General features: G+C 36.8%; 1 protein-coding gene across 1 annotated transcript in view; it reads right to left on the bottom strand.

Moving 5' to 3' along the window:
• DCC (DCC netrin 1 receptor) overlaps positions 1-24,818 on the bottom strand; it is a 776,413-nt gene that overhangs the window by 474,604 nt on the left and 276,991 nt on the right. Inside the window, 2 exon segments of the mRNA XM_073789896.1 lie at positions 4,660-4,780; positions 7,335-7,489. Of these exon segments, the coding sequence (XP_073645997.1) occupies positions 4,660-4,780; positions 7,335-7,489 (276 nt within the window).

Here is a 24,818-nt window from a genome sequence, read left to right as displayed (position 1 = left end):
CAGTGTTAACATGAGACACATATCCCATATATATTTCTTCAGTGGAAGGCATGATTTGGTAACTTGCCCAAGCAGATCTACATTTAGGAAATATTTAGAATAGCATTTATTCATTTGTGAACACATAACCTTTCTGTGCATAGTAGAATATGAAGAATACATTATTTCTTCCCATGGCGACTTTATTCTATCTTCACCCATTTCTGCCATTAAATTTAAAATATTCCAGACTACATATGCCCTGATTACAGCTGCATTCCCAGTTCCCTGGCCCTCTCTTCTTCTCTGCCCAGCAGTTAGGTATTTCCAATTACCTTCACTGAAGACCACTGGCCTGGAAACATAATGCTACCTAGCAACTAGAACCAGAATCACTAACTCAGAGACAACTGATATCTTATATCTATCTTACCTTTGTTCCTGCCTTGCTCTCTATGCTCCCACGCTGCCCCACCAGCACTGGAAAGTATGCTCACTTTTCCTTCTTGCTACCCGATAGTCTTAATTTAATTACTACTTACCCACACTCCAGTTCACTGGATGAGACTCAAGGGTAACTAACTCATCAGCATCTGCTATGTCAACCAGATCCTAAGGTACTGGTTACCTGTTTGCAAATCTGGCTACTGAAACATCTTATTCTTATGATGCCTAACACATTGATTCTTGGCACATTTTGTCTGGGCTGTTCACTGAACAGTAGAGTTGGAGGGCTACAGTCAATCTCCTTTTGGAAAGAGGACTTCTTAACCAATGTCCCTCACCAAATAATAAATAAAACTAAAACAAATAACAAGAAAACATTTCCTTAGCTCTTAGAAGAGATGAATAGGCAATACAAGTGATATATATCAGATAAAATATCTTAACTCGCATTCACCACCACTTACATAATATGGCTAAAGTATTTTTGATGCATATGCAAAGTCTTCTTAAGTGTGCAGACCATTGTCTGTGGGTGCACGAGTGTGTGTGTGCGTTCATGTTTGTGTTAGGTATACAGAGAGAGGGTCAGCAGTCTGGAACTGTGTGTGTGGTGTTAGAGTATCAGATAGAAACCATTACTGATAGCACCTCCTCTAGTATAATGATGTTTTTAAGTGTCATTGATCTTTATCTAGAGAAAATCATGTATATATTTCACATGTTACAGTGCACACATTTCAGTATTTTCCCAAAATTTATCTTCTGGAAAGAGAAACAAGTCATTAACTCAATTTAATTTAGTAGATGATGTTTCTTTCCTAAGTCACTAATTGCTAAAGAGGGAATAACTAACTATATAGAAAAGACTAGGTTGAAACTTCATTAGGCTTATGTAAATATCCACCAACAATGGGCACTGGCTCTAACAGGCCATTGTGTGCACTTCAGTTAGAAGCAGATTGTTATGGCTGTCAAGAGAAACTCTTAGCCGCAAGCATGTGGACAGACCAAAGCTGAACAGCTGGTCAGTGCAGACTCACGATGTGCCTCAAAATATATGGTGACCGTTTATTGTTGGAACTTAAACAGAGAGGGCTCTGTTCTTCCTGCCAAGGTCAGCCTCATTGCTGAGTTTATATTTATGGCTGGCCTCTCCACCATCTGTGCACATGGCCTACACTGCACCTCTGCGGAGGTGGAGAGGCATTATTTTAAGACCTGATTAAATGGCCAGGAAAAAGCAATCCATCATTTACAAGGAGGGGATGTAAGACAGTCACAATGGTGTTCTGTCACGCTTTCAGATTTTGGTCTTCATTCTAATCCGATGCCAGATACAATAAACACCGACCAAGAATGTAGAATCCACTGACAACATTTTACCATCTAGATGGGAGAAGAATGAATTATCAAGATTCTCCAAGGTTTGCCCTAGCCAGGAGGTAACTGACATTTATGCCGAGGGGCGCCTTGCTCTTTTGTGGTCACAGAGACGCAAATGAATCAGGGCCTGAGTGGAAGGCAAGATACTGTTAATAAAGAGCTACCTGTTGAATTCAGAGCTGCCTGGTGTAAATGAAGTTGAATGCCTATAATTGGTTTATTGAACGAGCTGAACTATTGGAATATCAAGGGGAAACAGTTTTATTCTCTCCTCTCATCCACTTTCAAACACACCCTATCGGATATATTTCCTACCCCAGATAACAAGTTGGGTCAACCCTCAGGTCCTAAGGGCACCTTAAAATATTTTAAAGGCCTTATTTGCAGATATTAAAAACAATAATGACAACAACAACAGCAATACACACACACACACACACACACACACACACCACTGAGATCTAAATCAAGACATTAACTTAATGTTCAATTTAAAGTTTCTCCCCGCCTCCCAGAGTAGGCCTGAGACCAAAAATGGGGAAGAGGCAATGGGACTGTCTGTCACCACTTTTTTTAATTCTCTTGGGTCTATGCTTTCCCCCTCTGCTTAGGGCTTCTCCAGGGTAGAAAGAGAAGATGGATTTAGAGTGAAGAGACAAAGGCTGCTTTTCTTAGCCTGTGCTCTTGAGAGCCCACAGTCGTGGAAGGCATCAACTTGCCTCTTTTTGGGGAGCAGCTCTGTGTTCTTCAGAAGCCCCTCCAACCTAGGAAGCCCCGCCCTGGACCCCCTCCTGCAGCAGGCACGGCAGGATCTGGCTAGTCTTCTGCACCAGCTCCCAGCTCAGCTCCGTCCCAGCCAGTGTCCCTCTAGCGTCTTTTGGTGGCTGTAGCCTTAGCAGCCAGGACCTCGTGGGCAAGGCCTTTCAAGATGTCTTCCGCCCTGCTTTCTTCAAGTGCAACTCACACCCTCATTCTTCCCAAAGGTGGAAATTGAGCTTCTCCCCACTGTTGCCTTCCCCTTTCTCCTCCTGCAGTTGTGGGCAGCTCCAGACAGCTTTTAGTCAGGGTAAGTTGCCCATTTTCCATTTTTGCAAAACAGTAAAACACACACACACACACACACACACACATTCTGTTCAAGGGGTTTTCTTGGTATCTCCACAACTTGACTTGTGGGGGAAAGAAAACACCATGATGATGTCTGTCTAATCCTATGAATTTCAACACTTCAAAGAATCCTCCATCGCTAATGGCAGTTAAAGGGGATGATAGGAGAATGTACCTCATACTTCTCTTCAGAAATACGGGACTACTTATCTTGCATTTTCCTCAGCTTTATGGCCTTACATGGAAATCAACGTTAACTAGAATTCTCTTAATCTGTGACTTGTGTAGCAATCAGTATTAGTGTAAATGTTGCCATATTGTCGTTGTTAATGAGACAGCACAGAGTTTTTAAACCATGGCTCATATTAGAGACCTTGGTTTTAGAGGTTCCTTTTCCCCTCCTTATCCATTACTGTTTCGGCCGAAGAGAATGTATTTAGTCGCACAAATGAGGTCACATTCACATGTAAGGCACATTAAATGGAGGGAAAACAAACAGTCCATCAGAGAAACTGGTGATCTTGAACAAGAGTTAATGGTACCTTCAAATTCCTAAATAGTTCCTTTCATTCCTTTACTCATCTGGGACTGTGGTTCTATGGTTGCTTTTTTGTTTTAATCAAGAAAAGCAGAGAAAGTCATCGCTGTGAGCATTATTATGAGAGTCTGAGCATCTTCAGATAATTGGTTAGAGATGCACAAAATATAAGGCCTCAATAGGCACACTGTAAATGACAGAAGCCAAAGAAAGACTATGTCTCATGTATTTCAGTAGCTATATAGAAATTTCTGTTTTCTATTAAAATTACTGTTTCTAAACAGAAAATTTGTTTTCTATTAAAATTAAAGCAGGGAAAGATTAAGACAAGGTTGAGTCAAGAGGAAGGAAACTGGCCTGAAAAAGTTGAAATTAACATAATCAATAGGTGGTATGAAAACTTTTCATGAGGAGGTATTAATATTTTAAGGTATTTTGATCTATAGAAACAACTGTTCAGTCCCTGCTTTTAAAAAAAAAAAAGAATAAAAAGAGAGAAGGGACGTTTTTGACCTTCTTTAGTGTAACCACATTTCAGAGTAGCTGACCAGCTGGTTTTTTTGTGTGTTTGTTTTTGTCTGTTTGCTTGTTTTCTGGAAATCATATTGTTATGGGGATATTACATGACATGTCTATTATAGATTTACGCTAGTTTTGAATACACCACCACATTAAACCTCTAAAAGATTACAGAACAAAATAAAAAACTTAATAAATTATAGAAAAAAGGACAACTTATCAAAATCTGTTCTAAAAAAAGAGAAGAATGTTTTTACTTTCAAGTTAATTACTCCTGCTATTTTTCTACCAACTTCCATTGATTTAAGACTATAAATAAGCATGTATGTATACATGTATATGCTTATCTATTTTATATATATTACATATATATATATGTTCCATATATAGAGTTTATATTTATATGAAACACCAAGAAGAAAGGTAGGCCACAAAAGAGGGGAGACGGTAGTAATTTAGTGGTAGTCATCTTGACTGTATCTCACTGGATGGAGATATATATCGATAGTCATAGATATAATTTGCTAGCACAAATATACCATCAATACACACATGTATACCTGATTAACTAAATAACTCAATAATTTCAAATTGACTTTGAGAATAGGGAAAACAGTACAGATTTCACAGATGAACCATGCAGAACTGCAACTACAGGAACCAGAGCAAGGTTCACTTCATCTTACCAGGCTTAGGAACAATGAGCTGTGCACTGGTCTGGGCGTTTCCAGCCTCATTTTCACCCACACACTGATAAAAGCCTTCATCCGACTTCACCACCCCAAGGATTCGTAGGTTGCTTCCTCCCTAGGGAGAAGAAAAAGCAGGTAAAGCATTTGAAAAAGCAAAAAAAACTCCAAGTGACAAAATGATCACAAAACAAATTTTAATCAAACTTCCCAAAAGAAACCAGAAGGGAGGCCAAGAGGGTCCTCAGCCTTACAGATATGTCCTGTGTCATCTGGGAAATGTCACAGATTCCCAAGATTCTGCTGAATCCACGTGCCACCATTTAACCTAGTTCTGCCATGAAAAGCATACTCCCAAGAATGCACATCCTCCATAAGTGAGCAGTAAACAGAAAACTCTTTTATTAGGTATGGACGAAAGAGAGGTTAGTATCAAAATAAATCTCATTCTTTTCCTTGTACTGAAGGAAGTAGTTTCAGTGGGTGCTGGAGAGGGGAAAAAAAAAAGCAAAAGGAAACAAAAATTACTTATCTTTGCAGCTTCTAAAGGACAAGAAATCTAGGTTGGATATTTTCTGGACATTTGCCGAGAAAAAAAATATCTGAAAATCCTTTTAAAATTGTGTGCCCTTTCGGGGATTTGGAGGAGGGTATGGTAGATCTTTTATACCCATGTCATTCTTGTTATATGGCCGAAATGTTTCACCTTCAGTGATCCATAAATTAAAACACAGCAATGTTAACTCCTGTTTTATGTAAATTGGGCCACCATAGTTTTCAAGGATGGATGATAAAATGATCTGAAATAGCATTTAATTACAGTAACTCAGTTTATCTTCGATAGTGTAAGAATTAGTTCAGTAAGTGAGACGAGTTAAATCACTTGCCCTGAAGTCATTAAGAGATAAATATTACCTCATGGGGAATACTTAATTGTTTTTAGTGTCTTGTAGTCAATTTTCAGCTGATGTAAAATTCTTAAGATAAAGTTGACTAACTTACAATTAACAATTCTCATATAAGTTACTATTTGTGCTAAATGTTACATGTGTGACAGATCTGGAGCTATTGGGGAAATATTTTTAAGCACAATTTAATGTGAAAAGGGCTCATACCATACTTTTTTTTTTTTTTTTTTTTTTTACCTTAAGAAAAGGAACATTTTAAGTAGGTTGGCTATAATAAGTCATTCTGGGGAAAAGATTATTCAAACTGTAGAAAAAAATGAAATGCTTCATTTTATCCTGTGTCCTTAAGGGCACTCAACAATTTCCTCTATATGCAAGTAGCATCTATTTTAGGCATATACAACACATTTCAAGTTGCCCCATGGCAGATCATTTTTAATTCAGTGATAGGGGAAACAGCATTGCATGTAAAGGAACTAATGGATTGATGTGGCATTCAAAAGTTAATTTTTTTTCCTTTCTTACTCTATTCCCAACCAATTAAATGCAACTAAAAATGAAAAATGGTAAGTGGTGATAAACATAATAAAGATATTCTTTACGGATGTATTCCTTAAGAGCCCTTACAATGTGACAAAATGCATGAATCAAGAGGTGATGAAAGTTTCTGAAAGTTTCTGATCGTGCAAGAGGGACCACCAGCAAGAGGCACTGTAAAGCCATGGAGAGAGCTTGTGCCTGAATTCCATAGGGCACTTACACTATAATTGCCGTCTCCTGGGAGACCTGGCTTGGAGGACCACTTTTCTTTGACAGGGTCATGTCTGCATCTCAAACATAAGAGAAATGGATTGAAAGCCTCCTTCTTTAGCTGCAAAGTTCTTTGATATTTAAAAAGTGCTTTTCATATTTCTCAGATATTCATTTGAATTCAGAACCTCTGATGCTGACCTACACCAAAAGGAGAGTTTTCACAGAGCATTTTTAAATGAGCAAAGCATTCTGCTGGTAGCAGCAAAAACAATAATAATAATGATAGGTATGGATCACTCACTATGTACCAGGACAACAACTCAGTGAATATACCACCATTATCCCTATTATCTCTCTCCAGGGCAGGGACAGAGAGGTACACTAAACCTTATAGGAACTATAAGAACCATTGTTCTTGGCTTCAATTCTTTCCAAAGTTCAGAACTGCAAAGGATGTGAACTCTGGGTCTTCAAATCCTCTCCAACACTGCCACCACCATTGTCACTATCACCCTCATCACTGCCCTTTTCTACTGCTCATGTAGGATCAGCTGGCCTATCTGGAAGAGCAGCAAAGGAGCAAAGAGTGACCATCCTAATTACCAAAGTAAGACTACCATATTCATAAGTAGCGCATCTTACTTGAAACTTTATTATAATGGGCAAAATTTAAAGAAGAGATTCTTGGATTCATACAGTCTAGAACGAGATTCTAAACTCTGTTTTTCCAAGAACCACCAATGAGAATATTTAGAAAGCACTGGTCTTAGGCCCCCCATTTTTTCTTTGTTTGTTTAAAACCGTGTCTGTAAACAAGGGGGCTGGACTGTTTAATGACTTTTTTTGAGCTCAAAAATTCCAAGTCTAAAAAATGATTTGCTTTATTGGAACAATTTTCTTCATACATCATAAACATTCCCAACAGGAACGTTGTTCCCAAGAAAGAAAAGCAACTGAAAACAGAGTAGACAATGAATGGGATTGTAAAGTGAATATGAAAAAGATAGTTACCACTATCTGAAAATAATCACTAGGAATGACCACATCTCCATTCTTCATCCAATTCACAGTGGGCACAGGCTTCCCAGAGACTGCACATTCAAACTCAATATCCATGCTTTCATAGGCATAGAGGTTGGAAGGGTGATTTAAAAACCATGGTGGAACTGTAAAGACAGAAAAATAAAAAGTGAGTGGGTGGGGATGTGAACTTGCATGCTAGCATCTTCTCTGACTTAGAAACAAATATTGAAAATGTTTGTAATTCAAATAATTCCCCTAAGCCCCTGGTTTACTTTATAGGAACTACTGTAGGACATGATAAACTCCCTCTGCCCCTCCTGCCCGCGCCCCCACCGCCCCCCCCCCCCCCCCCCCCCCCCCCGCCAAATGCAGTTAAACAGTGTGTTGTTGTGTTAATGGTGTCTTGCCACAAAGAATGTAAAAAACAACAACAACCTTTGCATATAATAAACAAAAATAAATAAATAAAAATAAATTTTTAAAAAATGCATATAATAAACATTCTGAATAAGTGTTCGTATTGACCTACATAAAGGACACTGGAAAGTCCATAAAGCTATGGAAACTATGCTGAAAAAGCAAATAAAGGGGAGCTGATATGACTGACACAACCCAGTGTATAAGACATGAACGCTTAGTGTCTCTGTAATTCTAGAGTTTCATTAGGATTTAGTTAATGTGACGGACTCGTTCCTATTGAAACTGGCTGTGGTGATAAGGGCACTAAAAATGACCATCATCTTTACTGTGGACACATGCCTATTGTCCTAGCAATTATCTACTCTAGTGCATTGCTATACTATATTACTATTTTCTCAGCAGGGTACATGATACACTAATTTAATGTCTTAATTACCATAATACTCATTACTCTATGATGGAAATTTGCAATTTAAAGGAAATTACAAATATAACACACCTTCGCTAGTGAATCTCTCAGACCTGGTGCCTCAGAACACTGTGTAGGAAAGGAACATTTTAAAAAGTGATGTTGGAAGGGATAAACTGGGAGATTGGGACTGACATACACACACTACTATATATAAAATAGATAACTAGTAAGAACCTACTGTATAGCACAGGGAACTCTATTCAATACTCTGTAATGACCTATATGGGAATCTAAAAAAGAGTGGATATATGTGTATGTAAAGCTGACTCACTTTGCTGTACAGTAGAAACTAACACAACATTGTAAATCAACTATACTCCAATAAAGAAAAAAATTTTTTTTAAGTGACTGTCATTTTCTTCCGCTGGGAACCTTAAAATGATGTGAAACTTGAATATTTATATTGTCTGAAATCCAGGTTAAATTCACAGGGAAGTAGCAGCCTTGATCCCCTTTTCACCTTGGAAATAAATATGTATTTTTCGTAGACATTTTTAAAGACAGATTATAATATTTGTCTTTGCTGTTGTTACGCTCAGTGGGTAAGGTGTGCTCATTTTTGCTTCTTTGAGTAACCACCATACTTTGCTCTTTCCAACCACCGTCGGCAAAACTTTCCCTTGAAGTCAAAGTGAATTTGCAATCTTTGATGGTCATTGCCTTCTAGAAAAATCGAAGAGCCAGTGGAAGGCACCCAGGATTCAAGTCCTAGTTCTTCTACTGAATGATCTTGGAAGTCAGATCTCTCCCCTCCCCTCCCCTCCCCTCCCCTCCCCTCTCCTCTCCTCTTTCTTTCTCTCTCTCTCTCTCTGTCCCTCCCTCTCTCCCCTTCCCTGTCTTATCTTCCTATTTTTAATTAAATATTTGGGCCTCTAGTACCAAACAACTTTTAAATTCTTGAATCTTTCACAGGGGCAACTTGGTTTAGGTGACTTGGCTGGGATTCATTACTATTCACAGATTAAAGATATGGAAAAAATGTGTCTGAGAGCTTTCCTACAGAGAATGTGTCACCATTGTATATAGGGCTAAGAGTAATTATTTATAATTTATAGTAATATTAGACTTTATTTATTCTTTCACCAAATTCACTGAGAATGAACCAACATCAGAAATATTTCTTGAGTGCCTCTGAGCAGATACATTTATTGTCTCTTTTGGATTCTTTTGGATAAAATTGTCAATTTTATCACAGATTTTGATCAAGTATTTATTTACCAGCCAATAGCCAGTATTTATTGAGAGCTGACTGTACGATTTATTAACCTAAGCACTTTATTATTCACACCACAACTCTTTGAAGCAGGCTCTTTTACCCCCATTCTAGAAATGAAGAGACTGTGGTGTGTAAGCAACTTCTCCAAACCACCCAGACAGGCTGACTCCACTGCCTACATTCTGAACTATTTTGTAATAGTTCTACCTCTGGAAAATTCCGATGGAAAATTATTTTGCCACCGAAAAATTCTGATGGAAGGATAACTCAAAAATATTCCCAAAGCCTCAGTGATAATAGAAATTAAGCAATTAGAGCTGTTAAAAAAAATAACATCACGTTGTCTATTCTGCCTCTCCCTTTAAGCCCTTCTTTCCTGGTACCATGAAAACTGTCTGAGTCTGCTAAGCCCTGGCGTTCATGTTCATCAGATTTCCTGGAATCATTTGTACCCGCATCAGAGTTTTCAAAATTCAGATGACTTCCATAAGTGGATCTTGAAATTAATTTATGGGGTTGAGACTAAACTTTAAATATATATGTATATAAGTAATATAAATATACATAAACATATATCATACATAAACATATACATATGTGTGTATATATTTATATAGAGAGAAGGAGATTTAGTATTCTCTTCTCTTCCTGCTTTCCTCTTCTATACTCTTAATCCTTCCTATTCCTATGCTACTCCTCTCTCTTCTTGTGATGAGCAGACTAGGATTTATTCATCCTATTTTAGCATTGCTTCCCAGAATTTAGGACCTAGGTATAACTTTCACTGCTCTGGGGTACTAGATTCTCAAGACAAATATAAACTGGGACTAATGAGTGAACATGACTTATCAATGGTTGTGGACATGTTTCTTTATCATTTTTCTGATCGTGAAGAGGGAACTCACACACTCCATCTTCCATGAAATGTTGTCTTTCATGAAGCCGATGATGGGGTTTCCTGCTTCTTGCAGTGCTCTCTCTCTGTGCTCGATTTTTATCCCACTTATTATTGTTAGATATTTTTCACCTACATCATTATTTCCTAACCAGACTATAAAGATGGGGCCTGAAGCATATGCTTTTTCTTTTAATTCCCTTTGAATATTAACATAGTTCTCCTTCCTTTCCACTCTCATGGAAGGAATAATTCACTACTTTAAACTATTTGGGGGGCAACAATTTTTTTTTTTAACATCTTTAATGGGGTATAATTGCTTTACAATGGTGTGTTAGTTTCTGCTTTATAACAAAGTGAATCAGTTATACATATACATATGTTTCCATATGTCTTCCCTCTAGCGTCTCCCTCCCTCCCATCCTCCCTATCCCACCCCTCCAGGCGGTCACAAAGCACCGAGCCGATATCCCTGTGCCATGCAGCTGCTTCCCACTAGCTATCTACCTTACTACGTTTGTTAGTGTGTATATGTCCATGACGCTCTCTCGCCCTGTCACAGCTCAACAATTCCTTAATGACTAATAAAAATGAAGTGCCATGAATTTTCAAGCTTATCAAATCGTTCCATTCACCCAGTTTTAGTCCATTTCAGAGAACTGCTTAACATACACGTATGATGCTACAGCAATTTCAGGCAAGATACTGATTTTGTTATACTTTCCTTCTTTAGATAGAATAAAATTCATGACCAAAAATAAATTACCCACATTTTCATTAGATCTTGGTTTCTCAGGATCTTCTTAAGTACTTAGAGTACATATATAGAGAATTTTTATAACTTAGGGGTTGAGGGAAGAAGAGATAGTGACTACAACAGAAAGATGGAAAAAAATGTCTGTTCTAGAAAATGCTATCATATTTAGAAATGACTAATAGACGAGAGATCCCTCTACACTGCAATCATTAGAATTGTACAATTAAACCTTAAATTTGAATAAAAGTTTTCTCTAAATTAAATATTTTATAAATGAGTTTCTATGCTATGACTAATCATTTGCATTCTGTAGAGTAAATTTTATTCGGTAATTTCAGCCCCAAACCAAGTCATCACCAACAATCTAAATAGTATTAAAGGTTTTATTTCACATAAAAGATGCCTCACAAGTATTTTTAGTAACATTTATCTATTCTTTTCCAGTTATTTAGGTACAAATAAATGTGGGTCAATTCTAAAATACTGCTCTAGGACACATAATTAACACTCTGTATTACCTTGAAATTGAGAAGATTCGATACATCCTAAAAATTTACTACAGCTCTTTGAAACTGCAAGAATGAAACTTTAAAGGAATGCAGGTGGTTTAAATGAACACTAGGCAGAACACACAACTGGTGAATGATAAACATCATGTGAATGATAAACATCAAGGAAAAAAACAGATTAGCGAGATTTTGTTAGGAAGACAATAGAAATTACCATGAGCCTTGATGGGCTACATTTTTATCCTGAGAACACTGGAAAGCCAGCTAGTGTCGCTGAGCAAAACACTTCTCTCTCTCCAGGCCTTTTGGAGTTAATTTGTTGTTGAAATAATGGACATAAACCCATTAGTCTTCTCTTAAATGCAAATACCTGAAGATTCTGACCAGATCAAAAATCTAAAATACGTTTGCTGCCAAACTGGGTTAACTCTATATCCAAAATAAATTGAGTTCTTTCAAGTACAGTCAGATAATTTCACCTTAAGGAGCCACAGTTTGATATGTAATCACATTCAGATGACTACAAAGGAAGCCATCTGGTGTTCAATGTAGGTTTAGAGATAACATAGCACAGGGGGAAAATATTTTTTTATCAATTCAGGCTTCCATGTTAAATGTACCTCAACAAAATCCTACTTTTATGGAATAAGGTTTCTAATGGACATTCAATTTATAGATTAGAAATAGCTCTTTGATCCCATAGTTTCAATTCTTCCTGCACCAACTTCTGGTGCCAAAGTAACTCTTTCAGCTAACTTGATCTTTAAATGAATAACCTTCCTTCTCCTTTATTTAACAAGGAGCTGTGTGATATATTTCTGCCCAATCCAACACTTCTCTCCAGGCCTTTTCTTATGTGACAAGTGATTTGAAATCTGGGTCTAGTTGGGTTCTAGCCTTAAGTGACTAGAATGTATCCCACATTGGAAATAAGATCTCATTTTAGTTTTGTTCTAATTAATAATATTGACTGGGGCTCCCATTGTTCTAGAAAAATGACTATTAAGCTACGGATTTTATTCTTAGCATTTTCTATTCAAAAAAGTGTTTCAATTTCCGGGGGTGGGGGGGTTTGGGTCCTCTTAACAACTTCCAGAATGTACATTACCTTTTTCCCTGACATATGTGTAAGCCTAAGTGGTATATTTAATTATATATTTTTTTCTCAAGCAGAAGTAAATATATCATTATTGAAAACTACATTTCAGAAAAGCTGATGAGGCAACAACAATTCATCCCCTTGTAGCATCCATCTGGATGCAAATCCACCAAGCTCTTAATTTCTTAAGGACAGGGGCTACCTTACTTCACTTTCTGTCCCCAAGACTAAACATGGGATGGGTGCTAATAAATACTTATTAGATAAACAGGCATGGATGTGGTTTAGTCTTCATAGGCCAATGCTTTGGCATTGCCACCTTCTGGCTGCAAACAGGTAATAGCTATGGAAAAGCTAGATGAGGAACAACATTTAAGAATAAGGTATACTTTTCTTCTAAAGTCAACGCTAATGACAACAATAGAATATTAGAAGCATCAAACTATAAGCTATTCTGCTATAGCTGGCAAAGAGGATATTTTAATCATCTTAGAGAAATAAAATTTGAGACCTTTTGATTTTATCTCTTACCCCATTATGCCAAAAAATTTGTGCTCCTATCTAAAAATTCTAGTCTATGTGCTGTGGGGATGAAGAACATCTGACCTTCAACCTTTACTTTGGAGTTGTGTTTAGGTTATTTTGTTTTATTTTGTTTTTTTGTTTTGTTTTTTTAAAATAGAAACTATTTAGACCTTAGAAACTATTTTAGACCTCTTGTCACAATTTTCTTTATCCAGACAAATAATCCCATTACTCTTCCTCAGTTTCCACTGCTTCTGTAATCAGGATTGCTTCTCTCTAAATCCAGACTGAGTTTTCCATTTCTCTCTTTAACTGTAGAGCTTAGGACCAAACTGGGAGAATGATGTTGTAAGGCTCAAACCAGTGATAAAAATGATAGGAGGATTAATCTCAAGGCCCTAATCCTATATGCTTACTTATGTTATCACCATGTCTTTGGAAACTATTTGTGTGCTATCAGTGTCCTTCAGTAGATGTTGGCAACTCTCCAACAATTAAGTCTGTGTGTGTGTATGTATGCATATGTATATGTATATATAAACACATATATTAAATACATTTATTTCTATATATTTATATACATATCTGTGCTCCTATGTAATCCTATGTAAACTGTAAAATCACATCGAATACCTATATTTAAAATGTTATGTATACACAAAGACATGCAAATGATATATCCATACATATACAATTTATAAAAATCTTTCTTATCCAATTTTCAACTTTAGCTGTGAAGAAAATGAAAACATTTTAAGAAAAACAAGATAAAAACATTAACTCACATGGGTTATGACAAAAATAATAAATATTTAGAATAAGTTATCTAGTTCCTAACACTGCATACTGACAGAAATTTTTAAGACTTATTATTTTTCCCTCAGTCAAATGTTTTCTAGCATGCCCTCTTGTTATTTGAGAGTAAAAGATGTGGATATTCTAAACAGCTAGAAAAAATGTTTCTGTCATGCATTAGAGCAATTTCTGTGTATTTTTAAGTGGACATTGAAGAGTTACAGTAAATTATAGTGAAAACTTTGTTTTTCGAGTTTTTTGTTAGTAGTAGATATTCTATGAGGGAATCTTCCAACACAAACATTTAACTGAGACGATGATGAATTCTAACACACAACTAATTTCTCTCCCCCAATACCCAATGAAGTCAAAAGTCCCAGCACACACGCGCACGTGCACGCACATACACACACACACACACCCCAACCATAGCAACCAAAGAAAAGAAAGCAGTCAATTGCAAACAAAAAAAAAATCAAAATAGATGTTTCTGGAATAGAGGAGAAAGGCAGAGCAGGATTTAGGTCCTTATCTGTCCTTAAACACCAGAAACTGCCCTGGACTTTGGGGAAAAGCCTAAGAATTCTCAGTAATACCTCCAAAATTGAATCAATGTGAAACCTATGGAGAGTCCTATGTTTTTCCTTCCTTTTCTGATTGAGGAGAAGCTGCAGTGGCTATCAACCTGAGGACCAGCCCCTCCCCTACAGAAGGGAATAGGATACGGAACCAGCCAACGAAGCTGGGTGCTCTCAAAGAGGCCGAATGTTGCCTCAACTGAACTCACTCCCTGACCATTCCTGCTGGTTATTAAATAATTAATAAAACCTGAAATATCCAGCACTACAAACTGGAGCCCAAGGGGTCTCAGGCAGCGTGGTAAATAAGTCTAGAAGTAACTCCTGCTATATTGGCACAAATAGTGTCTGGACAGAGTCACCCACACATGAGCAAGATAAATGACACACATGGGAAATATGGAAATATATTATCGGCAACAATAACGAGAGAGAGAGAGGGTGGGGCAGGGAGGGAAAAGTGGGGGGAAGAAGAGAGAGAAACAAAACACTCAACCCAGAAGAAAATCTAAGGGGAGAAGCAGAAATAAATTTAAGTTGTTTCACACAATGGATTTACTTATTATGAAAATAAATTCAACAACACTAGAGGTCAAAGACTAGATGAAAAACAACAGAAGAAATGAAAATGAAGGTAGCGGACCTAAGGAAACAAATCAAGGGGCAAAACAACATCATTAGAGAGTCAATATATAAATTAGAAAGTACAAGTAACATAATAGACACCACTAAAAACCAAATTACCGACGTGTTGGAAATGAGATAAATGCAGTGAATGCAGATGAAAAAGGCAAAGAGACTAAAGTAATTAGGAAAAGCTTGTATAGAAAGAGGCCAAGCAAAGATGATTTAATATTGAGATAACTGGCATTCTGATGTAGCAAACTCACAAATGGAACAGAAGATATATTCAAAGATAAAATAATAGGAAATTTTCCCTAAAAAAATAAATCTGAATTTTTAGATTGAAAGACTATCCCATTTTCCTGGGAAATTGAATGCATAATTCTCAACAGTAAGACATATCTTATTTGAAATATTGAATCTGGAGGATAAATAATTATTTGAACATTCAACAGATCAAAACACATCTACAAGGAATGAGGGGGAATCAGATTCCCATATAGTAATATCCAATGTTAGAAGATAATGAAGCAATATTACCCAAGAATATTATATACAGTTGTTTATTTACAAAGCCATAGTCTAAATTATGAAAGTGCTCAGAAAATATAGCACTTGCTAAAGTAAGTCTGACAACAAAATCCAGGCAATTAAGAAGAGTACCATCAAAATGAAAAGATAGGCATTGTGATAAAAGGACTGGTGATGAATATTGAATATAACTCTATACAGAAATAAAAGTAAACACAGTGGAAATAATGTTTACTGAAGATAAGTCAATTGTCATAAACGTGAAAAGGATACAACTAATACCATAACTACCAAAATCAGAAGGTGGGGGAATGAGAGGATGGATGAGACTGCTAACCCCTCATGCTAACCCCTAGGTGCTATCTTTCACAGCAGGAATTTAATCAATTATGCCTTTAAATAAAACGTGAACTTTAAAAAACAGTATCTGTAGCTGCATCACATTGTTATAAACATACTTCTACCTAAGTATCCAACTATTTATATACGTAGAAGGATGTATGGAATACTGAGATTTGGCATGATTTTTAAATCACATGGGTTATTTTCACAAAATTATAGAGTGATTCTTCTAAAACAATTTTTTAAAGACTCTAGAAGTAAATATTCTAAGATGTACAGTGATTATGGAAGTATGGATATATCTTCTTTCTTTTTCTGTATTTTAAAAAAAATTCAATGATTAAAAAAGATATTAATTAAACATTTACCTTCTGGGAGGGCTCACTATGATAGTTTTAAATAATAGAACCCACTGGAAATTCAAGAGCTTGTATAAATAATACACATGATATAAATAGCAAGTAAACATATTTATCCTTCTTTTCTTTTCCTTTTATTCTACCTCTTCACTGGGTCTTGGAAGAACTTCAGAGAAACTCTTGTTGCTGGTGACAAGAGTACATAAACCCTTAAGGGAAATCATGTGGAGGTAAGAGCAACACCAGGTTTCCTATATCAAATTTGGTGAAGGATAATATATTTCCTATATATTTCCTATATGCAGGATGATCTGGGGAAAACCACTGTATGAGAAAAAAGGAGAATCAGGAGAATCAGGAACAACCCTGATTCTGGCTCTACTAAAGGTCAGATTATGGACACCAAGCAAGTAACTGAACTTTGCTTGACTTCAGTTTCTTACTTGAAAACTTAGAAGGTTAAATTGGAATCCAATCATTCAGGTTCTTTGGAATCTCTTCACCAGTTGCTGGGGAGGGGATGGTGATGATGTTTCTCTCCAACGCTTTAATACCTTCAAGGAAAGTAATGCTGAGACAGGCTGGGACCTGGGCCCTGGGACCCTTTGCTGCAGTACGTGCACCTGGACAAACCTCTCCTCGAGCAACAGAATACAAGGAAACTATAAGGGATTAAAAATAACTGTGCATGGGCAGTTAGGGCAAAGTCTGGACAAGAAGATATAAAAAGACCAAAAGAAAAAAAATCCAACTGCCACTTCTGAAGAGCCAGGAGCAAAGACAGGGTGTTGGGAGTAAAAGCAGGGTACTGCACATGCCCCTGCACTCAACACCACCAAAGGGTTGGGGAGATCACCTAAGTCACCCCTCCAGCTCGACCGCGCGACACACCCCTTCCCTCACCACATATAAGGAACCATCCCACACCCCCTAGGGGAGCGAGCTAGGGAACCTGTTATTTGTTTTCACTCCCCCTGCTACAATAGGGGCCCCAGTAAAGCCTTGCATGAATTTCTTGTCTGGTCTCTTATGAAGTTCTATTGATTGGGGAAGGTCAAGAACCCTGGTCGGTATCAATGCCACTGTATATAATGAGCTTCTATATTAACTCGAAGCTTCACGAGAACATTCTCTGCTACTAAAACAAAGAAAGTAAATTATCCCCAAGCCCTTTTTTTTCACCCCTGCTTTAAAATTCTGGTGAGTCTAACCCGTCAGTATATTTAGCTGGTCCAATGCTCTTCACCATGAACAGTTTACATCAAGTTGATTTAGAAAAGAAGAGGGAAAATAAGTTGTCAATTTGCTTTTTATTCAACCATTAAAATAATATCTGAATCAATGCATTGCTTAAAACAATAAATACCAACATAAGTATCTCAAGCATCTTTGAGTCACTTGAGAAAGTTACTCAAAGACAGGTCAAAGGTAATTAGTTCAATGTCTTGCTGTAAAATGACAGTATTCCTTTCATACTAACACTCACATATGGCTTTTAAGATTACTTGGTGTAAGAGTACTTCCAGCATTGATTACATTCCAACTTTCAGATTTTATCTGCCTTTTTCATTCCTGCATTTTGGCCTCATGAGACCTTAGCTATTTCCCTACAGATAAGACCAAGCTCCATGGTAATTTCACTGCTTTACAAACATGGATTTCAGAAACCATGGAGAAGGGGTGTGTGTGTGTGTGTGTGTGTGCGTGCATGTGCACTCGCACACGTGCATGTGTGTTAGGATTTATAAAATCTCACCACACAGATAAGCCATTTGTAAACCTGAATGACTTCTTGCACAGTAAACGAAAATGGTCTTTTTAAACATTTCGCCTGATAGTTAAAAGCAAAAAGGAATGCTTACAAAATGTGTGTGTAATTCATAGTGGTAAATTGGGTTAAAAAATTCAGAACTCAGAAAGTTCATTTTAGTTAGGAAGAATTGGTATCAAATTTTAAAATGCAGTGTATTGAGGGCAAATGATAAAAGCATGCATTAGATTAAAAACAGCAAAACCTACGACACGTTTAACACAAGTTTATATCAAAAGAAATCTAGGAATTTTTGTTGACTGCTAAGAATCCCAATTCTATTTTTATTTATTTTTTGTAAATGGAATTATATTTAAAAATCAGTACATAAACAATAAAAACAAAACCATTTGCTGTATATAAAACTGGGGATCACCAGTCCTGGGAAAGCAGTTGTTCAACAAATGTCTTCTGGCTCTAGGTTTGAGACCAGCAGGAAGAAGAATTTCTTTCTGATTCCAGTGATTATCCTGGCACTTTTGAAGAATTCCACTTTTAAAACCCTGCCCTGGCCTTGCACTTTAGAGGATCCTGAATATCATAAACATGTATATGTATGCATGTGTGCATGTATGTGTGTGAGTGCACATGTGTGTGTGTGATAAGGGATGTATTGCTACCTTTATCACTTGCGGTCTGGCAATCAGTGCTGGCATAGAACAGTGTTTAACCCTAAACTTCCTCTCCCATGACTAACACTCTTCAAACCTCAGGGAAACACTTCATTCCCCTCCTAAAACTCACCAAATACAACAGTCAAAATGTAAGGCTAACGCAGAAGTTCTTGCATTTTTGACCATGCATTTCATAGTGAAACCTTCTTACACCCCAAGGCTCTTTGGGAAATGGTTGGAAAGAAAAGCTCAAGGAAATATTTTATGTAATGTTTCAAACTTTACAGAATCCCTTCTATTCCTTCTCATTTGCAGAAGTAGTTGCACAGCTTAACATACGACTCATCAATTACAAGCAAACTGTTTAGAAAACTTATAATCCATCCACTGATTCTGATTAGAATTATATATATATATATATATATATAGGTATGGATATATATATATATATATATATATATAGGTATGTATATATATATGTGCTTCTCAGAAGCTTCTAAAAAGTACTTGGCAGATTTTCATACTTATCATTCATACGTATCTCATGTTTGTTCTTGTATATACATATAATTCCTGTTTATATGCCAAACGAAAGCAGTCATATAAACCAACACAAGTCTTTACTTTGAGACATATATCTATACACCTCAAACATCTATATTCTATGGCCATATACATGCCCTTGTATCCTGTTATACCTACTGACATGCCTATAACAAAAGTGCAACCTGCAATCTGAACATTCTGTTTTCATGTGCACAAAGCTGATACAAGATTTCTGCATTGTGGAAAGAAAAATAAATCCACCAAGCTACAAGTCAAGTCACAAGTTAGACAAGAAGGAGCCACTTTTTGTTTGTTTTTGCTTTTTAAATAAACCTGAACTTCAGGTAGAGTAGAAATGTAGGCTGGGAGTACTTTGAGGAGAGAACTCTGTCTAATTATTACTTACTATATATCCTAAAACACAATGAATGCTGAATAAATGCTGATTTGATTGACTGACTGATGGGATCCATAAAGGATATAGATCTAGTCCACTTCTAGTCTAGAATTCTGCCCTTGCCGCTCCGTGATTATGGGACTTTGGGTCAATTAATTTCACCTCTCTTAGTCTCCGCGTCTATCTGTAAAGTGAGCATACTAATAACTATCAAATAAAGGTTACCTTAAGGATAAGAGAGAATCCTATAAAACTTCTGTCCTAATAACAGTATTGTATAGATGTTATGGGCTAAAGGTTTATGCTTCCCCCATATTCACGGGTCGAAGCCCTAACCTCCAAAGTGATGGTATTTAGAACTGGAAGGTAATTACTTTGGGAGGTAATTAACTTTAGATTAGGTCATGAGAATGGGACACTGAGAATGGGATGCTCTTGATGGGATTCATGCCCTTATAAGAACTGGAAGACAGAGAGATCATACACAAGCACAAAGAAGAGCTCACATGAGAACACAGCAAGATGGTGGCTAGCTGCCAGCTAAGAAGAGGCCCTCACCAAGAACCAAATCTGCTGGCATCTTAATCTTAAACTTCCCAGCCTCCAAAAATATGAGAAATGAATGTCTGTTGTTTAAGCCACCCAGTCTATGGTATTTTGTTACAGCAGCCCAAGCTAAGATAACAGCAATTATATATACATATTACTAATACCAGTAATAATCAAATCCTAAAATATCAAAACTGAAAGAGAACTAATTGATTATTTGTCCCAATTTCTTAACTTTACAAATGAGAACATGGAGAACAGGGACTGGTCTTGTACTTTGTTTTATCCCTGGCACCTAGCTTCATGCCTTAGAGTCACTCAAATATTTGTTGACAAGTACGTGCATGAATCAAAAGATAGTAGCATTAAATGTTAACAATGATCTCAGATATGTTTGTTTGTTTTTGCTTTGGGATTGAATAACCCGACCATCTCTGGAGATAGATCTGTTTCCCAAAGTAGAACTCTGACATAAGGCATTTTCCTTTGTTTCTTTTTATTTTTTGTTAGCCTTCATTTCCCATACTTTCCAAGTGACAGATAATATAGAATATTTTCACACAACTTTATCTCATTGAATCTTTTAAAACATCCTTTCAAGTGTTCTCATCAGTTCTAATTTTACAGATGAAGCAAACGAGACTCATGATGGCTAAATGGTCTCCTCCATATTGTGAACCCATAAGTGGAGGGTCAGGATAAAGGCCAGCTCTGCTTGACTTCAAAGGCTGTGCTTTCAAATAGCACCATGTGGTTTTCTTACCTTATCAGAGGTTACATTTGTTGTTACCTATTCCTTGTACTTTCCATACCAGTGTGGTTTCATTCCTTCAGAGTTGGTAAGTTTTAAGAGTTCAGCCTCTTAAGTAACACCTTCCTGTAATCTTCTACTCAAAATTTATGATAAAAACTCTTAAGAGACCAGGAGGAAAAGATGTAACATGGTAACAGAACAAGGCTGTGTAAATACTGTTCATGACTGTAAACAACAAAACCATGTCAGATTTTAGTTTAGTTTTGTTTTGTTTTACTGGTACCCCTCTGCCCCGACACTCACATCTAGTGACTTATTAAAAGGGCAGTTAAGTAGGCAATATATTAAGTATATTACATATTAAATATATATATACTTAAAATATTTTTTTTGATGTGGATCATTTTTAAAATCTTTATTGAATTTGTTACAATATTGCTTCTGATTTTATGTTTTTTGGTTTTTTTGGCCGTGAGGCATGTGGGATCTTAGCTACCCGACCAGGGATTGAACCCACATCCCCTGCATTGGAAGGTGAAGTCTTAACCACTGGTCCGCCAGGGAAGTCCCTTAAATGTATATTAATATATTATATTATACATAAATATATATTTACATATATTAAAATATATCAAGTAGGCGATATATCAGTTACATGGGAAATGTGTTGTTTCTTTTTGTACCTATGCTCACTTTCAATTGATTCCTTATCACCTTTCTTCTTCAACTACTCATTGTCAGTTCTCTTATCCTCAAACTTGTCCTAGCTGTACTTGATGCCATTTGCAACTGAATCTAAATTAGTGCAAACCCAGGGATGGCTACACTTGAAGTTTCATCTCTTACTGTAGCACGGAACAATTTAGGCATCATTGGTTGAGTTGGCAATGCTTCTTTGAGTAAGGGGTCTTTTCTAATGTCCCCCAAATCATTTACTCTGTCTAAACAGAATGTCAGCTCTCCTGTTTGAAACTGATGAAAAAAATAACCAAATGTTTCCTGAGTCTTGAAGGATTGATAAGGACCCTGCTCTACTGTTTGCTTGAAAAATCCTCCTTGAAAATGCGTATCAAGTTTGGACTAAACTTTCTTTCTGAAAAGCTAAAGGATTCAAGTGTACCCAAGATGGGAAGCAATACTTGAAAGAACTCATCTCCCAGACTCTACAGCATATTTTTCAAACAGAAATATTCAGTTCCAATATTGCTTACACCAAATGTTCTGAACACTTCCTTTTCCATTTCAATTTCTGCTGTCTCAAGTTTGCCTTCTCCACACACAGTTAAGGAGCAGATAGGGGGGCTAGGGACACATACTTAATAACAGATCCACCAGTGCCTTTACCAGTGATTCAGAAAGCCTCTAAAATAGAATATTACTTCTGTAGGCTATTAACAAACAAACACAAATAACACCTGTGTAGACATACCTTTGATGTATGTTGAATTCATACACAGTTTTGCTATAATGAGACATACGTGTTCCTAAAAAATGACCATGTTATAGTGAAGTGGTAAAGGGAAAGTTACCTGAAATCGGACAAAAAGTTGTAAGATCAGCTATGGATAGGTGAGGCTCATAAACACATGTGGTAAACTAGGGTAGCTAGTAGATGTCTGAGCTCTGGATTCCTGCCTGGTTTGGCTCAGCTGGGCACAGTTTTCTCTAGGCACCTATTATTTCTTGCAGATAAAATCACATATAGAAAATGCAAAATGTGCATTATACTCTAATTGTTCCCTAATATATTGATTACCTTGCAACAAGTTCACATTTTCAAAACAAGCATTATAGCAGAACGAACTATACTAGAAATTGTGTAGGTGCATATCCTAACCAATTTGGGTAAAGATTTTTGGAAGCTATAATACCTTCTTAAAAACATTTTTTGTAAAGATAACATTTTTTTTTGTAAAGTTGAAATGAAACAAACACCATTATACAATTCTGAGGAAAGATAAATTGAAATTCTTTTCTTATAAGGCAATTTTGTAAGATGTATAAAGTGACCATGTTAGGACTTGAGATATGTGTTTTCTCTTTTATTAAGTAATTCAGCATCTACTAATGTAACCTATGGAAATAAGCACAGTTGGAGACAATGATTTGTCAACATGAGTGTTCCATTTGTAACAGTGTACCATTTGTAACAGTAAAATACTAAGTTCTCTAAGTAAAGAATTGCTAAATCCTACCCCCCAAAAAAAATCACAGGAAAAAAGTTCTGACTAATAATATAGTTTTTAAAAACCTGAATCTAATTTGAGCAAAAACACTAGGAATTAATACCATGGGAATGATCGCGCAAATGCCAAAAAATGTGTGTATAGGGATGTCCGTTACTATTGCATACAAAGTATCAACTATACATTAGAATGACTGGATTACTTAAATCAATTATGGATGAATATGAAGCCACTAAACATTATAGCACAGTCTGTAAAAGCTGCCTAGTACCCCATTATACAAATGTACCAAAGAATGGAGGCGACCCCACTGTTGTTCACTTTCGTTGTTTCCAGTTTTCCCTACATTGGAATAATACTCCTCTTTAAGCAAGAGTATAAACATACCTGAGAGATGAATATTGGGCTTTTGATATTCCCCCAAACTACAATTATACTATTTTTTAATTATAAAATAAACTTGATTCCATTTTCCACATAACATTAGAGAGTCTAAATGTATCCATTTTTTGACCAGATAATACTGCAGATAGTGAAATCAAGATTCTTTAGACCAGACCTAAAATTGTTGTCTTAAAACTTTGCTGTTAGCACCGTTTTAGGCACTGGAGATACACTAGAAAACAAAACTAGTGTAGAAAACCAAGTTCTGTGCTCAGCAAGCTTGCATTCTAGTTTAGTAAGATTGAAAATGAGTGATGGTAAGTGTTACCCAAAAAAAAGAAAAAAAAAAAGGTATGTAAAGGACAAAAGGGAGTTGGAAGAGTCCTTTGGGAGTGTGGGAAGAATTAGCTAGTTGAGTAGGAAGGGAGTATTTGGGGCATAAGAATACTTGAGGCAGAGGGAACAGCAAAGCTGCAGGGAGGAGTGTGCTTGAAAGGTCCAAGGAAGAGCAAAGGTGGCCTTACAAGGCTGGAGCAGCACAAGCAAGGGGAGGAAGAAGAGATGAGCTCACAGAGGCCAGATCTTAGGTCTCCTTGACTATTCTGGCTTCCACTATGATGGGCTGAGGAAAGCCTTAAAGAGGTTTGAGCAGAGAAGTAACCCAGCAGATCTTAGGTTTATCAGGACTCTGGTTTCTGAATTAAGAACAGACTGTAGAGGAACAAGGATGAAAATAAGTAGGTCAGTTAGGAGGCTCCTGCAACAGCCAGGTGACAGTTGTAGCTTGCGTCAGGGTGGCACAGTGGCGGTGGGGTTTTAGATTCCAACCATCTTTGACTGTGTTTTGAAGTTAGAGCCAACAGGATTTGTAGACAGACCAGAGGTGAGTTTTGGGGGAGCAGGGAGGAGATGTTGCATGTGACCCCATGGCTTTTTTGGCCTGTACAACTGGAATGGTGCATCTGCTCTATACTGAGATGGGAAACTTTTCTAGAGAGATATGATGGGGCAGGGAAGCTGTGGGAAGAGATGAGAAATTTGGTTATCATTTTAAGTATAACATGTTAGGGTTAGCGTGGTTAGGGTTAGATACCAGACATCTAAGGAGAG

This window comes from Tursiops truncatus, chromosome 13, assembly GCF_011762595.2.
Source record: "Tursiops truncatus isolate mTurTru1 chromosome 13, mTurTru1.mat.Y, whole genome shotgun sequence".
NCBI lineage: Eukaryota > Metazoa > Chordata > Mammalia > Artiodactyla > Delphinidae > Tursiops > Tursiops truncatus.
Note: the sequence above shows the minus strand (reverse complement) of the source record. Positions and strands in the feature narration are given on the sequence as shown.